This window comes from Odocoileus virginianus, chromosome 17 (genome assembly GCF_023699985.2).
Source record: "Odocoileus virginianus isolate 20LAN1187 ecotype Illinois chromosome 17, Ovbor_1.2, whole genome shotgun sequence".
NCBI lineage: Eukaryota > Metazoa > Chordata > Mammalia > Artiodactyla > Cervidae > Odocoileus > Odocoileus virginianus.
In genome coordinates, this window is record NC_069690.1 from 37,930,741 (window position 1) to 37,952,656 (window position 21,916).

Consider the following 21,916-nt stretch of genomic DNA (forward strand, 5'->3'; position numbering starts at 1 on the left):
TTAGGGAGACAAATATACGCACCCAAAAAACAACTAAAAAAGAGACAGTGGCGGAAGGCCTGATTTAGAAGGGAGCCAAGGCACACTTGTCTGCGGATGGGATTACTGGGCTAAGATGAGATTTTTCTTGAGGGTACTGAGCTGGAAACCACCCCATCTTCTGCCCTGCTCCCAGGTCCTGGTGGTCACAACTCAGCTCTCATTTTTTAGCATGAGGGAAACCTTCAACCTCTCTGATGTCAGCTCACTTTGGGGCAGAAACTACTGAAAAGACAGAAGCAGCTGGTCAGGGAGGGAGGTAGGAGGTGTCCCCAGCATCTCAGTTCCCGAGTCCCTGAGGTGGCTGCAGTAGGAGCATCAGCCTCTCTGGGCCTAGTCCCAACCGATTTCATGGGCATTGAAATCCTCACTTGTTGACAAACCACCAACATGCTTATCGTGTGATGATTGAGGGTTGGTGGTTACCAAGAGACAAGAATCTCTCTCCCCTCATCTGTCAATATCTCCAAACCACCTAGAAATGCCCCTGCCTGCAAGTTCCGGGCGAATGCAATTTCAAGCAAAGGCATGTAGTAAAAAGACAGAAACATACCTGGACACCTGATTCTTCCTGCCCCGCACCCCTCCCCGTGCAGAAACCAGGGCATCCTGGGCCAGGGGAATCAGCACAAGACTTGGATCTCAGTTCAAGGCCTTGCTTTATGGCTGTGTAGCTATGGACAAACTGCTTAAACTCACAGAGCTTTATCTGTAAACTGAAGCTAATGACCCCTGCCTTTGATTGAAAATACCAGAATCTACTGCAGATGGAGTTCTCTGTGGAGCCCCAGATGGAGCCTGTTTTCTGCTCTTTCCCTCTTGGATATCCTCCCCCAGGAGGAGCTGTCTGCAGCTCCCACTTAGACTTGGGCCCACTTTGTCCAAAACTAATGTCTGCCTCTAACCTGGTTTTTTCACTTGCTTCCTCTATGTCTGGGAAGACCATCACCCACAGTCACCCACGTGCCTCCCTCTCTCTCACTAGCCACCTCCAATTGTTCTCCAAGAACTCTCAATCCTAAACACTATTTGTCTCTTGCAGCCAACCGCCTCCTTACCTGTTTCACTGCAAACCCTCATTTCTCACTCGGAGCACTGCAGCTGTTTCCCAGCTAGGCCACCTCAAATCTATGCTCCTGTGACCCCACTCTTCCCTTCACCTTGAGAGCACCCTTTGCTAGTGAAGTGTCAAGAATGTGTCATGCATGCCACTTGCTTCCTCTGCCTGGAACATTTTCCCTCATTCTCTGCAGGTTAACTCCTAACCAACCTTCTAGACTCTGCTTAAGACTCACCTCCTCCAGGAAGCCCTTCCTGATCTCCCCAGGTTAAGGCAAGAACTTCTCTTTCAGGTTCCCCTAGGACCCATTGCTTCCCATATCAGAGAGCTCCCTTGTGAACTATCTGCTGCTCCCACTTAAGACTTGTGCCTGGTACACAGTAGATGCTCAATAAATGTTTGCTCAATGAACAAACACGGGAAAGAAAGGTTGATTCCACTGCAAGGCAAGGGGAACAGCACCACAATGGGAAACAGAATGGGCTCCAGTCCCAGCAGTGCTGGCACTGCCATCACCTCCCTGTTGACCATGAGCCAGTCACTCAACCTGTGGGCCTGTCCGGTTCCTCTTTCCTTGGATTTGCTAACCCCTCATTTGGAGAGTCTGAATGTCCATTGCCCTCTATACACACACACACATGCACACACACACAGACACACATGCACACTCTGGACAGGATTATCTGGGCCTACTACCCCAAAAACAAGAACCAGGAGAGTGGAGAAATGGTTTCTGGGTGCTGTGTGAGGCAGACAAGTCCACATCCTGCCAGGTGATGACAGCAGGGACTGTCACTCTCACCCACTGACTTTCTTCCTGGCTTTTCCCCTTTCTTTCAGTCTGGGACTGGGGGAGTTCCCAATTCTCTACCCACCCCCATCCCCCCCCACAAACAGACCTCCTTGTCTCTCACAAGGCTAGTTAGCAGTGAGTGGGGTGAGGGTTGTCCTGGAGGCGTCAGTGGGGGAAGCCGGAAGTTCAGCCCTTCCCTCCCTGAGGAGCCCGGGAGCAGCGGAGGCCACAGGAGCAGAATAACACACATGCTTCGAACAGTGAGCCAGTGGCTCTGGATCTGACCTCCTGAATGACATCCAGGACACTCCACTTCCCTCTAGTTTCCGGTTTTCCCTGGCTCGTCTTATGGGGAGACAGGACAGGTATGGGGCTTGGGGCGGAGTGAGGCTGAGACTGGCCACGCAGCTCCTGTCAGGCGTGAGCATGATGTGTCAGAGTCGCAAGTCAAAGCACCATGTCTCCGGCTGAGCGAATCACTCCGGGCGCAGCTGACTCCCGTGCCCGCCGCTTCACTCTCCCTCCCTGCAGGTCAGCCGCTCCCACACACCTAGGCTGGCCACCTAGGAGTGGCGAGTGATGGGGCCAAAGAAGCAGGCCTGGGAGGCGGCACAAAGGACAGGACGGCGGTTTTATATGTGGCAAAATACTTCTAGGGTCGTACAGACGAACAGACAGACAGATGGGGGCACAGGACACCAGACAGGAAAGGGGAAAGGTTGGGCAGTGGTCTCTTCTAACCAGTAAGTGGAAGCTGCACCCCACCCCAGGTGGGGGGGTGGGGTGGGACGACATTGGCACAGGAGGTGGCGAGACAGGCGTGAGGTGCCCATCCCTGAGGCGGGCAGCCGGGCAGGGCCCAGTCCTCGTTGGCACAATCGGCTCTCTCTGGCCCAGCTGGGTGCTGGGGGGCAGGGCTGCTGGGCTATGGGATGCTAGGCAGAGGGACACTCCAGAGCAGAGGGGGTACCAAGGCCTCTCCTGGGTGGAGTGGACATGGGTAAAGGACAGGATCACAAGAGGCAAATACAGAGCAGCAGCAGCCAAGCCCCCCACCCGCCCCCAGGGGAGATCTGACGTCCAGAGGCAACCCCTGGGGTGGTGATTAACTCTGGGGTACCAACCATAGGGCCTCTTCCCTGGGGCCTCAGGGTGAGAGTGAAGCAGTTTTTTTGGTTTCAAAATGAGGCGGATCAGTGTTCCATGGGCCCAGGTGACGAGAGGATGGGGGGGGGGGGGCTCAGATGCAGAGGGGCCCCCTCTTCTGATGGCAGCAGGCAAGGGATGTGGTAGGCAAAGCTCATTCCTGGGGTAGGCAAAGGCTTGAGGCATGGAGGTGGTGGGACGGGGAGCAGCATCTGGGGTGGCCTCCTCCTCAGGGCTCTAGGTCCTGGGCAGGCACAGGGCACTACACCTGACGCCTGCCAGCATCTACCCAGACCACTCCGTGAGACAGCTCCCCATGGGGCTTCCAGTGCTGTAGCTTTCGCCTCCCAGACAATGAAGCCAGGAAGCTGCGGGCAGGTGCTGGGGGCAGGGCTCATGGTAAGGGACGTTGGATCTGGGGTTTGGGGAAAGAGAGCCCTCATGGGAGAGTCTGTGGTCTCCCTCTCCAGGAAAAGCCCCTCCCCCCCATTCCCAAATACTCCAGGTTGGAAAAAGAAAGGGCCACACCCTTTTAGGGCCCTCATTTAAAGCCTGGAGTAGGAGTTAAGGAAGTGCACCTTTTCTCTGGGTGAGGGGAGAGAGCCCCCTGAGGTGGAGAAGGGGATACTGCAGAAAGGTGGGCATCCTCCATCCATCCACAGCAAGTAGGTAAAAACTTGCCGCTGAGGCTTAAGGGACTCCCAGGAGCTGGGTGGAAGGGTACCACCAAAGAAACTCCACACTGAGCAAAGGCATCTGAAAGGAGGGAGACAGCGCCCCCTGGAGGCAAGATACACCTCCGTGGTGAGCCCCCCCCCCGTCCCTCCCCTCCCTTGGGCTCAAGAGCCCTTCCTCCCACTGTGTAGACCCTGCCCCTCAGCGGATGTAGACGCCCCGCCCCCAACCCTCCAGCTCGTTCTTGTTGCGCCCCAGAACTGGGCCCCCGCCCTCCGCGCAGTAGCGGGCCTTATTCCGGCCGCGGTTCCGGTTGTCGGTTAGCTCCTCTTCATAGTCTTCTTCCTCATCCTCCCAGGATCCCTGTCGGACTGGTGGGGTGCTGCCCCCTGCAGGGTCTCCAAGCCCTGGCCCCTCGGAGGGGTCAGTCTCCATGTCCACACACGAGTCTCCCAGCTCCGTGTAGGCAGAGTTTCGGTTGCCAGGGGTGTCGGCATCAAACGTGTCTTGGCGGGACAGTGCCCGCAGGGTGCCCGCCCGGCCTGGCGGGTGGCTGCTGGGGTAAAGGCCTGGGGGCTGGCCCAGCTCTCCCGGGTACTCGTGCACACTGGCGTGCTCCCCCGTGGCCCGTTCCAGCGACTGGTCCCCGGAAGCAAGGTAGGGTCCCTGGTTAGCAGACAGACGGTACACACCATGCAGATCAGGCAGGAGTGAGAGAAACACAACAAAGCAAGGCAGGTTAGTGACGGCACCAAGACACCCAGCCTGGCTGAAGGAGGAGGGTGCTGGCCCTAGGGGGTGGGCAGCTGGGCAACCGGCTCTGGAGCCCAGCCAGAGGACAGAACTCAAGGCATTTGTTCTTCCATTAGGAGAGGGGGCACCCGACCTTCTTAGGTGTGAGAAGGCATGACTCTCCTGGTAATCATGGTAGAGAGCCCATGAACAATTAGTCGTCACTTCCTTAAGGCACTCATTAACACTGTCTTGGGCTAAATCATCATTAAGAGCACATTAGTATTGCCACTTGTTAGTGGTTGATTGGGTTAGTCATTGCCCCAAATATACTAAAGAGAATTTCATACAGCTCCTTCAGCCCAATGGGACCCTAATCATAGGCGTCCAGAACTCCACACGTCCCCCTACTCCACTCTTGAGTCAGGTGACAGTCTCCAAGGTTGATAGGATTCCTCCCCTGTCCTCAACAGACTCAAAACGTCAGGCTGGGGAAGGCTGCTGCTGCTAAGTCGCTTCAGTTGTGTCTGACTCTGTTTGCGACCCCATAGACGGCAGCCCACCAGGCTCCTCTGTCCCTGGGATACTCCAGGCAAGAATATTGGAGTGGGTTGCCATTTCCTTCTCCAATGCATGCATGCATGCTAAGTGGTTTCAGTTGTGTCCGACTCTGTGCAACCCTATGGACAGGAGCCCACCAGGCGTCTCTGTCCATGGGATTCTCTAGGCAAGAATACTGGGGAAGGCTGATGAGTCTCTATTCCCCACTGGCAACGATGAGATGGCTCATTGTCCTCAGCACCAATGTCACATGAAGATGGCCACGGAGGCTGCTGGGTGGGGTGCCAGTGGGGTTCTAGTGCATCCCCTGCCACTTCAAGCTGTGTAAACCCTGAGCAGTGACTCCCATCTCAGTGGCCCAGTTTCTCTGTGGGGCTGTGATGGGGATTAGGCTACAGCAGCAATTTTCATTCCCTGGAGTTCTGGGGTGGGTGGACAGGACAGAGAGAGCTTCAGGGGTCCCCGTGGAGGTAAAGTGGAGGCCACGCCACTAGCCCTCTCCAAGCAGAGCAAGGATGCCTTGTTTACACACTGAACTTCCCATAAGATTCAGTGAACAAATGGGTTCTGGTGCCGAAAACAAATTTGAAAAGCAGTGGTCTAGAATGATTTCCTGGGTTTCTTCTGGCTCTAATCCAGAACTTAATGGTTTGACTTCAGAGATAGGCCATGGCTCCCATGGGAGATCAAGGTAGGGTGGGGCACCCACAGGAGGATCTTCCCTGGAATCTGTTTAACTGGGAGAAGGGTGGAAGGTTCTATATCAACTCATAGAATATGCTTCATTGTGGGTCTCTTCTGAGAACTCCTGGAGATTAGGACTCTGGAGCAGGGGGCAGTCTCTCGGATTTTAATGGCCCTACTCTGTGGGACTCCCTGGGTCTGAGGGCTGTTGGTCTGTTGCATCTAAAATGCTGTGACCTCTGTTGAGTTTAAAACGGGTGTAGAATCCAGCAAACGTACATTGGTTTTCCTCTGTTTCTTCCTAGTCTCATCTTACAAGGAACCCAAAGCAGAAGCCCCCAAGGCAGCGGATATAGTCTTATGGGACCAGGCCCAGATAGGCCCCACCAGCTAGCCCCAACCCCATCAAAAACCACAGACACCAGAAGCTGCCACTCACCACATTTTTTACAAAATAAAACTTTTCCCTTCCTTCCCCAAGTTCCCTGCACTCAGTTCCCAAGCCCGGGGCGGGAGGGGAGATGGGCGGGGCACCTACACAGTGTGCTCCTGCTGCTGGGGCACCGCCCTGGCTCGCTGTGAGGCCTCTAACCCGCCCCAGAAGCTGAGATTTCTCCTGAGTGAGGTGAGCACCTGTACCTGGAGGTTGGAGACAGGGGCAGGGCTGGCAGCCAGGGCTGCAGTAGCCATGGTGCGGTTCAGCAGCGGATTGGGCGGAGTGCTGCTGGGCGGGTGTGTAGCCTTCCAATAGGCTTCCAAGTACTCTGCCAAGTGCTCGCAGGCGTCCTCCAATTGGTTCTCATCCAGGATGATGTCAAACATCTCCTGTGGAGGCGGGGTTAAGGGCAGGGCTGGGATGAGCTGGGCGTGACCAAGGGGTGAGGGTGTGGACTGGGGGCAGTGGGTGGAGTCGAGGGGTTGAAGGACAAAGTTAAAAAGAAATCTCTGGATGTTCAGGAAGAGGAGGGCTCTCAGATATGTAAATTAAATATATATAAGGATCAATTCTAGGCCTTTTGGCTAAGATCAAGTGTAAATATATATAACGAGATCTTGGCACCTAGATATTACAGCTCCCTCATTCTATATATAAGGTAGCCAAGGCGTGGAGAGGGGCCTAACTCTCCATAGAGAAGTGGTGCTTCTGGGACTTAAACACAGTCTCTAACTGCCTGTCCAGCCCTCTTTTCCCAGAAAATCCATCTGCACCTCTGGACTGGATCCAGGTGTTCCTGGTCACTCTCTCGGCAGGCCAGAGGAAACCAGGAGAACCCAAATGCCCTCCCTTCCCTTTGAGCACTCACGGGGGGACACTGCGCCAGTTTCTCTGAGGCCGCTATTTGGACGTTGAGGTGTTTGGACTGAGACTTCCCTCGAGACTTGATGAGCCTCTGAAGAACCTGTTTGGTAGGGGGAAAAGAGGGGCTAGAGGGACCCTGCAAAGCACCAACCTGGAGAGTCAGGTCCTGGTTGGAGCCAACGTGGAGAGACAGTATCAGGGCCGGGGGAACATTCCATGACGCTCAGCCCTGGATGCCTTTTCAGAAATGACCTCACCAGCCCTGTGTCCATCCTACACAAAGCTCAGGCTCTCTCCTGGGTCTCATGCCAGCCTCTCCTGGGATATTCCAACGGTAATTGTATGAAGGGCAGTGATTCTCCTTCCCAACCCCTGTAACCTTCATTACAGGTTTCATTCATTCTCTGAGTCAACTTCCCCTCCATGTTAATAACAGGCAGCCGTCCTTTATAGGGACACTTGCTATGCCTTGGCACTGGTCTGTGCTTTTTTTCATTTTGTTGTTGTTATTTAGTTGATAAGTCGTGTCCGACTCTTCTGCGACCCCATGGACTTATAGCCCGCCAGGCTCCTCTGTCCATGGATTTTCTAGGCAAGAATACTGGAGTGGGTTGCCATTCCCTTCTCCCGGGATCCTCCCGACCTAGGAAACAAACCCATGACTTGCACATTGCCAGGCAGATGCTTTACCACTGTGCCACCAGGAAAGTCCTTTTTTTCATTTAGTCCTGACAATAATGCCATTAGGCAGCCACAATTATAATCCTTATCTCAATGATAACAATAATAATGATGATAATAGCTAAACATAAAGCTACAACCTTAATTAAGTGGTCAAAATTAACAATACCAACAATACAACAAACCAACATCCTTTGCTTCCCGATGGAATGCACTCAGAAGTATACATCACTTGGGTAGTATTCCTACCGGAAATGCAAAACCTCAATGTGTTGACAGGGAAACATCAGACAAACCCACCTTGAGCAACAGTCTACAAAATAAGTGATCTGTACTCTTCAAAAATGATAGTCTCATGAGAATCGAAGAAAAGCTCAGGAAAGTTTTTAGCTTAAAGATTACTAAGGAGAAAAAAAAATGAAATAAAGAAGAAAAAATACTAAAGAGATATAACAACTAAATGCAACACGTGATCCTGGATTGAAGGGGAAATTGCTATAAGGGGCATTTTTGGGACAACTGGTGAAAACTGAAGATAGACAGTATTTTAATGAGATTTCTTGAATTTGACATGTAAGTTAATGTCCTTGTTCTTAAGAAATACATGTTGAAATTTTGAAGGATAAAGAAGTACAATAGCTACAACTTAAAACAGTTCAAGAAGAAAGATATATATATATATATATAAGCACATATATACATAATACAGACATACATAAAGTGTGTGCATGCTAAGTCACTTCAGTTGTGTCCGACTCTTTGTGACCCTATGGACTGTAGCCCCCCCAGGCTCCTCTATCCATGGGAATTCTCCAGGCAAGAATACTGGAGTGGGTTGCCATGCCCTCCTCCATGGATCTTCCTGACCCAGGGATCACACCCACATCTCTTACATTTCCTGCATCTGCAGGCAGGTTCTTTACCTGCTGAGCCATGGGGGAAGCCCTAAAGTAGATGGGGCAAAAATGTTCAAAATTAGTGAGTCTGAAAAAAATTAATTATATGCTTTAATTGGCTGAACTGAATGGCCTGTGAATTTTACTTCCAAAAAGCCATTAAAAAACTGGTGAGTCTGAGTCAAGGGTATTCAAAGGTGATCCTTTGTACTGTTCCTGCAACTCTCCTATAAATGTGAAATCACTTCAAAATAAAAATCTTCAAGAATTGAACACATATAGCACTTAATAGGTACCAGGCACTTTGCATGGTTAATTTGTTTATTTAATCTTCACAAACATCACCTAAGGATTCCTACTTTCCAAATGAGGATACTGAGGCATAGAGAAGTCAGGTGACCTGACCAAAGAGCAGAGAGCCAGTAGGTAAGTGGCAACAGTGGAACATAAACCCAGGCAGCCTGGCTTCAGTCCCCACCCCTAACCTCAGTCAGTGCTCAGTGAGGGCAATGGGAGTGTGTGTTACTTCTAGTTCCCAAAGTGCTTTTGCATCCATTATCTCATTTGATCCTTTCAACCACCTCAGGAAGTACTTAAGTCCCATCCTCCCCTTTATACTCATTAGAAACTGGGTGCTTAGCTCATAGGGTGCTATCATGCAATGTTAACCCCTGACTGCCTTCATCAGTCAGACAGAACTCTGGGCTCTTTACATCACTACCTCAAGAGAAGGATTATAATTCCCATTTTGTAGGTGAAAAAATTGTGCGAAAGCTAAATTATCTCTCCAAGATCCAAAGCTCAATACAATACAACCAAAAAATCAACAACAAACTTTAATTAATTAAAATAAGCCACTCAGAGCTAGGATCTGAACCTCATGTTGTCTTCTAACTTCAAATCCTTCACCTAGGGACTTCCATTGTGATCCACTAGATAAGATTCTGCACTCCACTGCAAGGGGCCTCGTTTCCATCCCTGGTCAGGGAACTAGATCCCAATGCTACAACTAAGAGTTTGCATGTCGCAACTAAAAATCCCACATGACACAATTAAAGACCCCGCATGTCACAACTAAGATCCAGAGCAGTCAAATAAATATAGAAACATTTTTAAAAATCCTTCAACTTAGCTCACCTTCCATGTTTATCAAAACCACTAATGTCTATCGGGGGAAACTAATGGAGCTGCTATATGACAAAGAAGTAAATCAGTCTTCCTACCAAGTTCATCTCTATCAAGGTCTGAATGAGGGCAGTACAGCAAAAAGGACTGAAATAAAAAGACAGGAGGGGAAAAAAAAGACATGAGAGGTCTTTTTCCAACTGCCAAGTAGCTGGGTGACACTGAGGCAGAACACACAGAATTCTTTCTATTTTCTGGACTAAGGATGGGAGGTCAACAAAGCAGAGACAGGGGACTAACCTGCACAACTCTGATAATAATATTTAAAATACTTAATACATGATGAGGTACATTATACCAGACCATTTGCTAAGTGCTAAGTATTCACATTAGGCTGAATCTTCACAATATCCAGACAATGGAGCTTGATGGAGAAGGGAATCTGGGCTTGAGGAGGTGAAGTCACATGATTAGTAAGCAGTACCTGGGACTTAAACACCGGCAGCCCACCCAGAGCACTCCTGTCCCCAGTAGGGTCTTGTACCCACCTTAGGAGAGGTGATCTTGATGTAAACAATGATGGGGGCCAGTGAGGTCTTGGAGAGCTGGGCTGGATGGTTGATGGTGTCGGCGTCCAGAGCAACCAACTGAAGGGTTCGGGCTAGCTCAAAGATTCTCTCGATCTCACTCTGAACCTCAGCTAGGGGAGTGGAGTCATGGGGAAGGGGTAAATGTAAGGTAGCCTCCCAGGAGGCAGTGGGCAGATAGAACATTTCTGGAGATGCCCCCTCACTCCCACATCTGGCCCCAGAGCAGGGTGGGGGTGGAGTCAAGGGATGGGCTCACCCAGGCTGGAGCGTGTATTGGAACGCTCGATGATGATATGTTTGCTGGGGTTGTTGAGGACTGATCGTTTAGCCAGGGAAATGTCCGCTGTCACACGAGTGATGGAGATCCTAGGGGGCAGGGCAAAGTGTCAGGGGTCAGGGTGGGCTAAAATGCCCTGCCTCCTCCCTAAGCTCCAGGCTGGCCCCATAGCCCTCAGTCCGAGTTCCAGGATTGTCATTCAAGCCATCCTGCCCAACCCCAGCAGCAGAGAACCATGGTGGGCCTGGGGAGCCAGCTCCGAAGGGCTTACCTGCCATCAAACCGATGCTTCAAGAAGTCAAATAAAGCTTTCTGCATCATATCTGTAACCTGAGGTTGGGAGGGGGTGGAGTAGGAGGAGGAGAAGTCAGGTGTTTAAAGCTCTCAAGAAGGGTAGACTGCTAGGTATTTGCCCCCTGACATTCCATTTTCTTCTTTAATCCCTGAGATGAACAAGTCCCTGTTCAGGGGAGGAAGTGATCCTTCTGAGTTTGAGGGGCCTCCACCGGGGTCACTGATTCCAGAGATCCTTTCAGGTAGAATCTCTAGGAGGACTTTTCTGGGGATTTTTGAGAAGACTAGACCCTTCTGAGTGGGTCTCCCCATGGGTTGGGGCCCCCCCCTGGGGAAGGGGAGTGGTCTCTGAAGGTCTGTAGCCCTCTGGGGAGGAAACCCTGGGGAGACCCTGCTAGGGGATGTCTCTGGAGTCTCAAGACCGTACAGTCTTTCTGGAAGTCTGGGCCCCTCTGGTCCCTATGCCCCTCGAGAGGCTCCTACCTCATAGCCCTTGAGCGACGGTCCCACCAGGATAATGGGCCTCATGGAAGGTACCACGTCATAAGGGGGCACGTGTTCTGTCTGGGGGGAAGCAGGGAGGGGAAACCCCAGAGTGGAGATAGCATTAGCCCCTTTCCCCCCGTCTCCAGGCTCCCCCATGCAGTCTTTCCTCCCCCTGGTCCCAAAGCCCAGATGTGGGGGATCAGGGTGGGGGTGAGGAGGTATGGCAAGGGAGAACCAGGAAGGGGGGGGGAAATGGGGGGCAGATATGGGAATGGGTGTTAGAAGGTCCCCTAGCTCGTCCCAGGGAGTGGGGAGGGAGACATAGAAAGCTGTGCTACTCACCGACTTCTGCTTCTGTTTGGCTGGGTCCAGAGATTGCCAAGATGGGGGAGGGGGAGGAGAAAGGGGAGGGTACCCAGGCAGGGGCAGAGGGCAAGGGAGGAGCCAGGACAAGAGAGGGAGGGAGAGCGGGCGGACGAGGAGAGATAACAGGGCATGCGTGTTAGTGACAGACAGAGCCAGAGAGAGGGGATGGGACCCCATGCCAAGGGGGAGCCAGAGATGGCCCTGGATCAGGGCCAGGAGTGGGACTGACAGCCAGTCCAGTGAACTTGGGAATATTCAGACATCCTCTACCCCCTTTCTGGGTCTGGGAAAAAAGCTGGGAAGAGTGATAGCCCTCATTTGGTGCCCATCTCCTGGCCCCAGTGCAGGCCAACCTGCCCATTGTAAGGGTTCCCTTAACTGTCTTGCTCTGCAACCAGGAGATCCCTGGGCACCCCATGGGATCCAAAAAGGGCAAAGAAGTGTCACCATTCCACTTTCCCTTTCATGTGTGGGGGCGAGGGCAAACGTGGAATATGCCACTGGTAGTGAGGGGGAAACATCAGGTTTCATTATAACCAGATCTGTTTTCAGTTGTGGGGCGGGGGCTAGAAGGGCTGCTTCCATGGCAAGAACCATCCCTTCCAGGGAAGAGGGCCAGGGTGGGGTTGTGTATGGAGACAGACGTGCCCATTCTTGGTGCCACTCTACCCTTCCCTCCTCCTCGGCAGGAAGGCCTGATCCCCACAAAATCAGGCTGATACCACATCTGAATCCATTCCAGCCCCCCTCCACCCACCAAAGAGCTGGGCCCTGACCTCCCCTCTCACGAGAACCCAGCAAGAATTACCTTCTTGAAGAAGGGGATGCGCTTGCCGTGGGGTGGCGGGGTGGTGACACTGCTAACACTAGTCTTAGCAGAGCCGCTCTGCTCCCCGAGTTCTGCCTCCTCATCCTCTAACTCTAGGGGGTCTAGTTCAAAGGCTAAGTTAGTCATTTCATTACCTGGACCGGAGAGTCAGGATTGAGGAAGGAAGGAGGCGAGGTGGGGAGGAGTGAGATGGACATGGAGACACAAGTACAGAACGCAGGGATGGGATGGGGAAAAAAGAAAGAAGAAGAGGTGAATGGAACAGGGCTGGGAGAAATGAATGGGGGGGGGCAGGTAGGGGGCAGGGGAGTCAGGAGGAGAGATGGAGCTATCGAAGAAATGGGAGAGGACAGACATGAGAGAGTGGGTGCTGACTGACCAGCCCAGCTTGTGGGGTGCCCTGCTCTTCATGGAGGGGGTACCACTGGATGTGTTTGGAGGACTCAGGGTTGGGATACCCCTTACTGCAGGGAAAGGAAGGGACAGGCAATGGGGAGACCACCCCACCCGTGGGGTGGCGGCCGCTCTTACCACTGGCAGGGGGCGTGGGGCGGCGGGTGCCAGTCACTACGTCTCCCAGGCTGGAGCTGGAGTTGTCACCTGATTTGCTGTGTGGGCAGAAAGGCAGACGGGCCGTGAGCAAAGAGGCGGGTGTGAGGGTGGGGGATCTTGTGCTCTCACAGGCTGTCCCGCCCCCCTCCGCGGTCCTCCTTCGCCAGCCCCACGGGTGAGGCTTTGGGCCACTCTATGTCCTCAGAATATTAGGTCAACCCTTGGGGCCTACTCCTGGCTGGCTGGCCTCTCCCAGGGGTGGGAGTGCCCCGCCCCCAGCCAGACACCTGGAGCTGAGGCGGTTCTGGCGCAGCTTCTGTTCCTGCAGCAGGCGCAGGCTGTCCAGTTTGACAGGGCTGGGGATGAAGCCAACCTCACAGCCCTCCTTCACCAGTCGCCCGATCCACCAGTCATTATTGTATTTCTGCAAACAACAACGGCAGGTGGGGTGGGGGAGACCAAGAAGGAGATTAGAGGTACAAGCCAGCAGCCAGCTCCAGTAGATACCACCCCCCAGTCTTGCCTTCTCTGCCCAGGGGATGGCACCCTCAAAGAGCCTCAGCACCAGCCTCTGCATACAGCTCCCAATTCTCAGGGCTCTCCAGGACCAGCATCCTCTTGTGCCCTGGAGCACCCCACCCCCAAACACATCCCTGTTCTGAGAGTCCTTCCTCCCGCCATGGGTCAGCTCTACCCTGGAAAGGTGGGTAGCGAAGCAGATGCTGACACCTCCATGTGCCTGGCACACTACCACTCCACTGACAGGCCTCTTCACAAACCCTCCCAACAGCCCCGCAACCTAGGTATTACCATCGCACGTTACCAATGAAAAATATGAAGCTCAGAGTAGTGGAAAGATCTGTCTAAGATCACAGAGCAGATTTAGCCCAGCTCTGCTTGGTTTAGAAGTCTTTTTCCACCAGAGCTCTGACTTGCCCCTCTCCTGGCACACACTACACTGCCCTCCCTCCAGATGCCAAGTGATCTCTCCCCACCTCTTTGATGTGTAGGAAGTCCTTAGGCTCGAAGGTGATGGCCACTCCCTGCACAGGCACCTCATCCCCTGGAGATGGGTTGTAGCCGACATTTGTCCTCACAGCAAATGCCACTGGCTTGGTCTAGAGGAGGCACCCAGGGTGGATGACAACCAGAGAGTTAAATCACGATGGGATGTACAACTTCCTGACTGGGGTGGTGATTATGGAGAGGTTTGTTTTTTTTTTTAAGATACACATTATACACACTACTATATACAAAGTAAACACAGACCTACTGTATAGCAGAGGGAACTATGTTCAAAATCTTGTAATAACCTATAATGAAAAAGAATCTGAAAAAGAATCTGAAAAAGAATATATATACATGTATAACTGAATCACATTGTTGTACACCTGAAACTAATACAACACTGTAAATCAACTATACATAAAAAAAAGTTATTAAAAAAACAAAAGTATACACTGAATGGCTTATGCAGTTTTTTATGTGTATATTAAATTTCACAGTAAAAAAAAAAAAAAAAGCAAAAAACAGAACTCAGTCCTCTCAGGATGGAGGGGGGCATCAGGGAATAAGTATAGGTGGTGGGGGACCCCAGAATGACACCAAGAAGGAATAGTCATAGTAGTAATAATAATAGATAGTAGTAATAATGATAGATAGGAGTAATAATGATAGCAGCTACTGTTTAGTGTGCCAGGCACTGTGTTATATGTTTCACATCCATTATCTTATTTATTCATTACAAAAATTCTACAAAGTGCTATTATCATATTCACCTGAATGAATGGGAAAACTAAAGTTCAGAACGGTTAAGTGAATTGCCTAAGATCTCACAGCTAATAAGAGTCAACCCAGAAAGAGTGGAAATGTTTAGCTCCTATTATGTGTGGAAACAGTTTTAAGCACTTATTACACTTTATAAGGAGGCAGGTATTATAGCTTGCATCTTTACAGATGAAAGACAGAGGCACATGGGAGGCCTACATCCGCCAGGAAGTGGCTGGGCCAAGACCTGACTCGGGTCTGTCCAGGCTGTCTCTAAGCCATGAGGTAAGGCAAACAGTGCCAGCACAGCCCCTCCCATCTTTCTCACCTTGGCTTTCTCTAGCTGGGCTAATGCCTGACGCTCTGCCTCCTTCCTTAAGGCTTCCCGGTCCTCCTCCAGAGACACGTCAGAGTCCGACGGACGGCTGGTGTAGGACTCTGCTGAGCCCTGAAAACAGACAGGGCCAGCTCAGGGCCAATGCTGCCTCCCCAACTCCTGGGCCGCAGAAGGCACCAGCGTGAGACCACAAGGGCTAGGAGAAGGTGGTATTATACAGGAAGAGCCTGAGAATGAGGTCTGCAGACCCCTGGGAAGAGTGTGGCCCTAGAAAGGGTGATAGCAACAAGCAGGGAATTATGGCAGGTCCAAGGACAGCTGCTTGGGGCCCAGGGAGGGGTGGGAACCTGATAGGGTGCAGTGCAGAGGCGGAGTGCCAAGGGTCAGTCTCCACTCCCTGCTCCTCCTTCCCTCCCCTGCCCCCGGAACCCGCTGAGACAGACTCAGCACAGGCCCAGTGAGTCCTCCCAGGGGCCACAGCCACCAGCTTAGGTCTGAGCCCTCTGCACTGGTGGCCATGGGCAGTCTGCTCCATGTACTAGGGCCACACAAAAATTTGCCACCTTCTGCTCAAGAGCTAGGGAAGATAGAATCCTACCTCCCCTGCCAGAAGCTGGAAAGCCCCAACCCTTAGGCTCTTAGAAGATACAAAAAAGAACCCAAGGTTCCTGGGGTGGGGCAGACAGGAGAAATACATCAAGAGAAGAACACGAGCAGGCTTTTCCCCTGTATTGGGGCAGCCAACTGCCAGCATTAAGGCGGGTTCAGAAGTCTGGGTGTGCCAGGAAGCTGGCCTTGACCACACGGACCATCCCAGGGCACAAGGAACTCAGTCAGCAACGCAGACACATATGGAAGGCACACATAGCCCAGGAGGTGAATGAACACGCTCATTCACGGGTGTGCTTGGATGTGCAACTTCAAGACTGTTTGGGAGTGTGTGCTCCATGGTATGTCCTGGTGCATGACTGAATGCATACCGATCCATGTGTGTGCCTACAGTGCAGGGGCAGGGGGGCACCCTCAGTGTCTGCGTCCCAAGGGCATGTGAGGATGAGAGCCAGAAGGCATGCATTTATTGCTACAAAGGGCAGGAGGGGATGTGATGAAAGGGTAAGACTGCAGGGGTGGGAGGGTTTTTTTCTGAAGACAGGAAGGGGTCACTTGGCCAGGAATGCCCATTAGCCTGGTATGGAGGGGACCTCGGAAAGAAAGAAGACCAAGTCCCATCTCCCCAGAGCGCCCTCGTCATCAGCCAGTGCGGCGGCCCATCCGTTTCCCAGCCAAGTCAGGAAAATGGGAGACTCTGAGAGGAAAACTAGGGGGTGGGGTGGGGTTTTCATAGAAGCTGGAAAAGCGATACAAAGGAAAGAGTGAAAACCAGTGAATCAACTACTCTTTATCCCTCCTGAGCACTCAGAGTCAGGAAGACAGCCACCAGGAGAGCCAGAGGAACAGACCCAGAGATGGAGAGGGAGAGGCACTTACTGACCCCAATACACACACACACACACACACACACACACACACACACACACACACACACACACACACACAGAAATGCGTGCATACCAGAAATGGCGGGAGACAAGGAAATAGTGAGAAGGCAAGGAAACAGGCTGGAGTGAAGGTCTCCCACCAGCTTTCCTGAGGGGCTGCTCCCACCCCCCACCCCCACCTTCACTCCATCCCCAGCTCACCACTACGAGGGTCTGGTTGGGCGCCTCCATCCCGGCGCCCTCAGAGCCTGGCCCTGCTGGCCTAGGGGGTGGCCCAAACTGCCCGTTCCCCCAGGGGGCTCAGGTTACAAGCAGAGTTGCTACATGTGCAAACTGCTAGGGTATATTTAGCTCAGAGATGTGGCAAGGCCTGCCCCCCCACTCCCTGCCACCTACTGGGGGTCAGAGCTGGGGAGCTGAGCGGAAAAAGGATTGGAAACTGGGGTCTGATCCCCTAGGTTGGTAAACACTGAAGGAATGAGGCCCTTTTCTGTCAAGAGGGGCTCCATTGAGCATAGTGTCATTTTTCCTAGCTCTGGCCCTGGCCCTGGCCCAGTCCTGCAACACACACAAGGGATGAGGGAAAGATCAAAGAAAGGAGTTCCCATTTGTATGTGTATTTAGGAATCCTGGGACGAAAGGTCCCTTTCCTGACCCTCTCAAGTCAGGCCTGGGCTTTCGAGTGCCAAGTGTTGTGGAGACAGAAGAATCAAAAAGAAGGGCCTCACTCCAATCAGTAGTGGATCTGCCTGCATCACCCTCTCTCTCTTGGCCTGGGGGTGGCTGACTTTCCTACTGCCCTCTGTCCTCATGTGCCTGCCCATGCTTTCTTCGATGTCCTCCTTCCTTGTCTGATCCTTAGCCCCTCTCGCCTTTTTTGGGTCCCAGGCTTTGCTGAGATGCTCTGTAGTCATAGCAACCACACGGCTGTCTCACTGCCTCTCCCTGAGCCTGAGATGGGCTGGGGTTGAGAGTTAGAACAGAGATGAGAATGGCAACTTCCTGACTGAGAACAGAAGACCCCAGAAGGCCATTCAGTTATACCCCCTGCCCTTTCATTCAGGGGTGCTGGGTTGAAGTCCTCTCTAAAATCAACTTCCTGCTGCCTCTCCTCCACCCCCTCAACACATATTCTCTCTGCATATTAAAGAACAGTCACCAAAAAAAAATAAAAAAAAATAAAGAACAGTCACAACTGGATGTGAGGAGGGCGTTTCCCCTGATCCACACCTAATCAGGGCTCCAGGGACCCAAATGTCCTGGCTCCTCATTTCGTAGGACCTCCCTCTACCCCATGCTGTCACAGATTCTGGGGGAGGACAGGGAGGAAGACAGCCGGCAGGGGGAGTGGGTGACAGCCTGAAGCAAGCTAGAAGGAGGCAGGCCAGGCTGTCCCTGAATGAGATGACGCAGGCAGGCAGCAGGGGCTGGTGCCTGGTGCTGGGGGAGGGGCTGGGTGGGGGCTGAGGGAGTGGGTACAGCTGACAGTATATGCAGAGGAGGTCATGGGGTGTAAGGGTGATGGGGTGGTTCTAGGCAGGTAACAAATGACGTGGGGGAGGGTGCCTGGAGAAAACCTCAGACCCAGCTCACCAATCCTGATCTCCACCAACCAGCCACCTCCCTCCTCTCAACCCAGCCTCCCCATTTACCTGGCGGACAAAGCTGTTGGATGTAGTATCCGAGGATGTGCTCCCATCTGATCTTTTGAACCGCCCTTTCCTCTTGCTGTATTTGCCCTGGAGAAGCCAGGAAGGGACAAGAGTAGAATCTCAAAGACCCTGGCCCAACCCTCACCCCCTGAAGTCCAGAACTACTGCCAAGCCTTGGAAATATCATTCCCTGATCTCAAGAGCCTGCCCCTCCATTTTCTTCCTGAGATGGTACAGCCCGAGGGAGAGGGAGGGCCCAGACCACAGACATGGGGTGGGGGACAGAGCAAGAGGGCCCTAGGAAGCACACACAGAAACCCCCAAGCCAAGTCACAGGTTGGGAAGGGGGAGGTGCTGAGAAGCTGGAAGCTCATTAGGCAGCAAAGCTAATTAAGATGCTGGGCAGGCTGCAGAGGCCTGGGGTGGGGGAAGGGAGAGACTGCCTGCAGTGCTGGGGGTGTGGAGAGAGCCCCCGCGGAAAGGACCCCTCCCTCTCCACTTCAGCAGAAGCAGAACGGGGCTGAGTGTGCCTATAGCCCCCAGAGAGAAGAGGAATCGCCAACCCAGGCCCAGCTTGGCTTTCCTGAGCCCAACTCTTGCCTTGTGTTTTGCAGAGTAGGGAGGGGAGTTGCAGCTCTCTGGTCTTGGAAACCTAAAACTATTAGATTTCTAGGGAGGAGGGGAGGGGACATGAAACTGTATTTGGAAAGTAAATATTTAACCCTAACCTCGACCCATGGGGGCAGATTTAGCACACCCCTCATCCTGGTAGGACTTTTTTTTCAGCCCCCTTTTCACAATCACAGTGATCATACCTCTTCCCAAGGGGGCAAGAGACATCAAGCCCTCTAGCCCTCAGCTGCCACTGCCCACGTCCTGTCCCATGATGCCCACCAGGCTGCATAATCTAAATGCCCCTTGGCCCTCCCCCAAGAGAAACTGAGGACACAGCCCCAGCAGGGCCTCCGGGAAGCCGGGCCCAGTCCCGCTGACTGGGCTCCTGGCTTGGGTGGTGTGGACACTGCCTGACCTCTCAAGAAGCCACCGATTCGTGTATTTCCAGGCCTCCTGGAAAGGGGGCTGCTTCTTTGCCCTCCTCAACTCACATATACACATCGGCCCCCAGGCAATCTAGAGTGAGAGGGGATGATTGAGGGTCCAGGCCCCCCAAGCCGCTGTCTACCACCTCCATCCTAGAGTTTCTTTGCCAAAGAAGCTAGATAAGCCATAACCAGACTAGAGGCTCTGGTTCCCTGGGCTTGAGTACAAGGCGATGGATGGATAGATGGGCAAGACACCCGGGAACCCTTCAAGAATGCTCCCTCCCTCACCTTCTCTCGAACCGGACATATATCCAACCTCTAGGATTGAGGATCCCTATGAATTTAAGAGGATTCCCCCAGTGAACACAAAGCTCTCTTTCACAACATCACCACTATCCCAGGCTAGGAAAAGGGAGTGGCACTCAGAGGGACAAGGGACAGCTGAAAGGAAGGCCCCAGTCAGCTGCCTCCCAGGCTCCAAGGGGCCTGGGGTGGAGAAAGGAAGTATTTTTAGGTCTGATCTGACATCCCCCCCCACCCCCACGTGCCCATCAGCCATACTATCATGGTGGTTACAGTTGCTCCAGGCTGGCCACAGCAAGAAAAGAGTTAATGCTATCCTAGCCTTGGGGTGTTGCCAGAATGGAAAAGGACATGTCCCAGAGAAATTCTTGGGCACGACCACCCCAGACTCTGTTGGTCACTTCACCAGCACCCTCCACCCCAAGAATATCCCTTCTTGGTGGTAACCAGTGGGTACAGGGAAAGTGTGAGTGGGGGTGGGGCGGCAGACCCCTCCGCACCGCCCCCGCCTCCCCCCCACCAGGTAACACAGTTTCTTCCCCTCCAGGACAGTGAGTTGGCATCCATCCAACTTTCCAAACTTTGGAGGCGTTTTCTGGGGCTAGGGGGATGGGTAGGAAAGGGCTAACACGGGTGTCGGGGGAGGGGAGGTGGTCTAATATAGAGGTGGAACTGAAGTGGCTGGGACGGGGGCCTAGCTCGGTGCTGGTCCCTTCTCCACCCTCGAGGGCCAGTGTCCGCAGCTCTGAAGGCCTGCTGGCACCGCCCTCTGACCACCGCCTCGGCCATCTCCCAGTGCCACCCCCACTCCACCCACACCCGCCCGGAGCCCCTGAGCGTGCTCTGCGTCGCCCCCTTTGCACGAGCTCGCTCTCTAGCCTCCTTCAACCCCCGGATCCCGCCGCCAGCACCCACACTCTTAACCCACTGGAGCCGGTACCCAAGGAGCAAAGCCCCTGACGCGGGGGAGAGGAGGAGGCGAGGGTGACAGGCGGCCCGACCGCCCCCTCCCCGCTCTGCAAAACCGCAGCACAACTCCCAGCCAAGCGCCTATCAATCATTCACTGGCAGGGATGGGGGGCGCAGAGCCTTATCCCCTCCACTCCGGGCATGTAACCCCTCTCTCCCCGGTCCCCTCTCGATCCGACCCCACCAGGTCCACGGGAGCGGCCCCCTTCCCTCGATCCCGGCCATCACACCTCACCTGCGGGCTGGGGTCGAAGACCTCCATGGGGATCTCCTGGGAGGATGGGTAAGGGCCCCGGGACATGCTGGTCTTCTGGACCATGGAGAGGAGCCTCCCCTCCGGCCGCCGGCCCGGCCCAGCCGGGCGCCCTCAACGCATGAGAGAGGCCGTCGGAACCGAGAGCAGCGTAGCCAGCACCCGGTCCAGCCACCTGGCCCGGCCTTCGGTTGCCCTCTTCCTGCGTTCCCTCCCTCCTCCCGCTCTCTCTGCTGCCGCCGCCTCCTCCGCCCCTGAAGGCTCAGCATCTCCCCCCGCCCCCTCCGCTCCCACCCGCCCCTCCCTCCCTCCCTCCCTCCGCCAGTCGCGGCCCCGCCCCTCGCAGCCCCTCCGCTTGCTCTGCACAGACAATGGGAGGGAGGCTGCAGAGACGCACGCCTCTCCCGGCGAGTTCAGGTCTCCGACTGGCCTAGGGTGAGGGTGGCCACTCTGGGGGACATTAGAAACGTTGCCAAGGGGCTGAGGGCAGAGGGTGGTGGGGTGCGGGGGTGAGGTTTACCAGTGGATGCCAAGCGCGGATGGAACCGAAGCGCGGATTAGCATGGCTGGCACCGCCCCCCGCTTCCGTCCCAAACCGCTCTTCCTAGCTGGTCTCCCCATTCCATTCCAGGCTGGGCCACCGGAACTTCCCAGCCCTGGTGATCCTGGGACCCGGCTTTAACTCCTTTCTCCCCACTTTTGTCCCAGGCCGCCTTGAGCCAAACAGAAAGGCCCCTCCCTCTCCAATAGGTTGGTGCTGGATGGCTGGAGGCTGAAGCTGGGGTGGGGAGGTTGTCCAAATGGAGTTCAGCAGAGACAGCAACAAGAAATCCAGGGATTCAGGAGTCCTATTGCCCTAGCGCTAATAGCTATCCCCCAAGCCTTTCCAAAAGGCCAGGGGTGGGCCTGGGTGAGGTCTGTGTTCCTGGGTAGAGGGAAGAGGAGAAAGAAATGTGGAGCTGACACTGGAGAGTGGCGAAAATCAGATCTAATGACCTGTGACCTGG

The 21,916-nt window shown here is 53.7% G+C and overlaps 1 protein-coding gene across 4 annotated transcripts; it reads right to left on the bottom strand.

Moving 5' to 3' along the window:
* Positions 1-2,504: 2,504 nt before the first annotated feature.
* Positions 2,505-21,178, bottom strand: CACNB1 (calcium voltage-gated channel auxiliary subunit beta 1). Of its 4 annotated transcripts, none has more exons than XM_020901760.2 (14): positions 20,892-21,178; positions 18,342-18,428; positions 15,182-15,301; positions 14,082-14,204; positions 13,374-13,510; positions 13,066-13,142; positions 11,682-11,701; positions 11,337-11,417; positions 10,831-10,889; positions 10,539-10,648; positions 10,241-10,392; positions 6,995-7,090; positions 6,330-6,515; positions 2,505-4,379 (listed from the first exon to the last, which is right to left on the bottom strand). In XM_020901760.2, exons 1-14 carry the CDS (start codon positions 20,973-20,975, stop codon positions 3,915-3,917), a joined length of 1,797 nt encoding a protein of 598 aa, XP_020757419.1. In that variant the 5' UTR covers positions 20,976-21,178; the 3' UTR covers positions 2,505-3,914. The 4 variants fall into 4 exon arrangements, with proteins under 4 accessions (XP_020757419.1, XP_020757418.1, XP_020757420.1 ...); XM_020901759.2 differs by lacking the exon at positions 11,682-11,701 and adding an exon at positions 12,514-12,668; XM_020901761.2 differs by lacking the exons at positions 11,682-11,701; positions 18,342-18,428; positions 20,892-21,178 and adding exons at positions 12,514-12,668; positions 16,891-16,968.
* Between the last annotated feature and the right edge of the window lie 738 nt (positions 21,179-21,916).

Excerpts from the sequence above, each read along its gene's own strand:
- CACNB1 (XM_020901759.2), bottom strand. The coding sequence starts at position 20,975 with ATGGTCCAGAAGACCAGCATGTCCCGGGGCCCTTACCCATCCTCCCAG. Across the intron at positions 10,649-10,830 it reads AAGCATCGGTTTGATGGCAG|GATCTCCATCACTCGTGTGA; the intron begins GTAAGCCCTTCG and ends CCTGCCCCCTAG. Across the intron at positions 4,380-6,329 it reads CCCCTGTCTCCAACCTCCAG|GGACCCTACCTTGCTTCCGG; the intron begins GTACAGGTGCTC and ends TCTGCTAACCAG.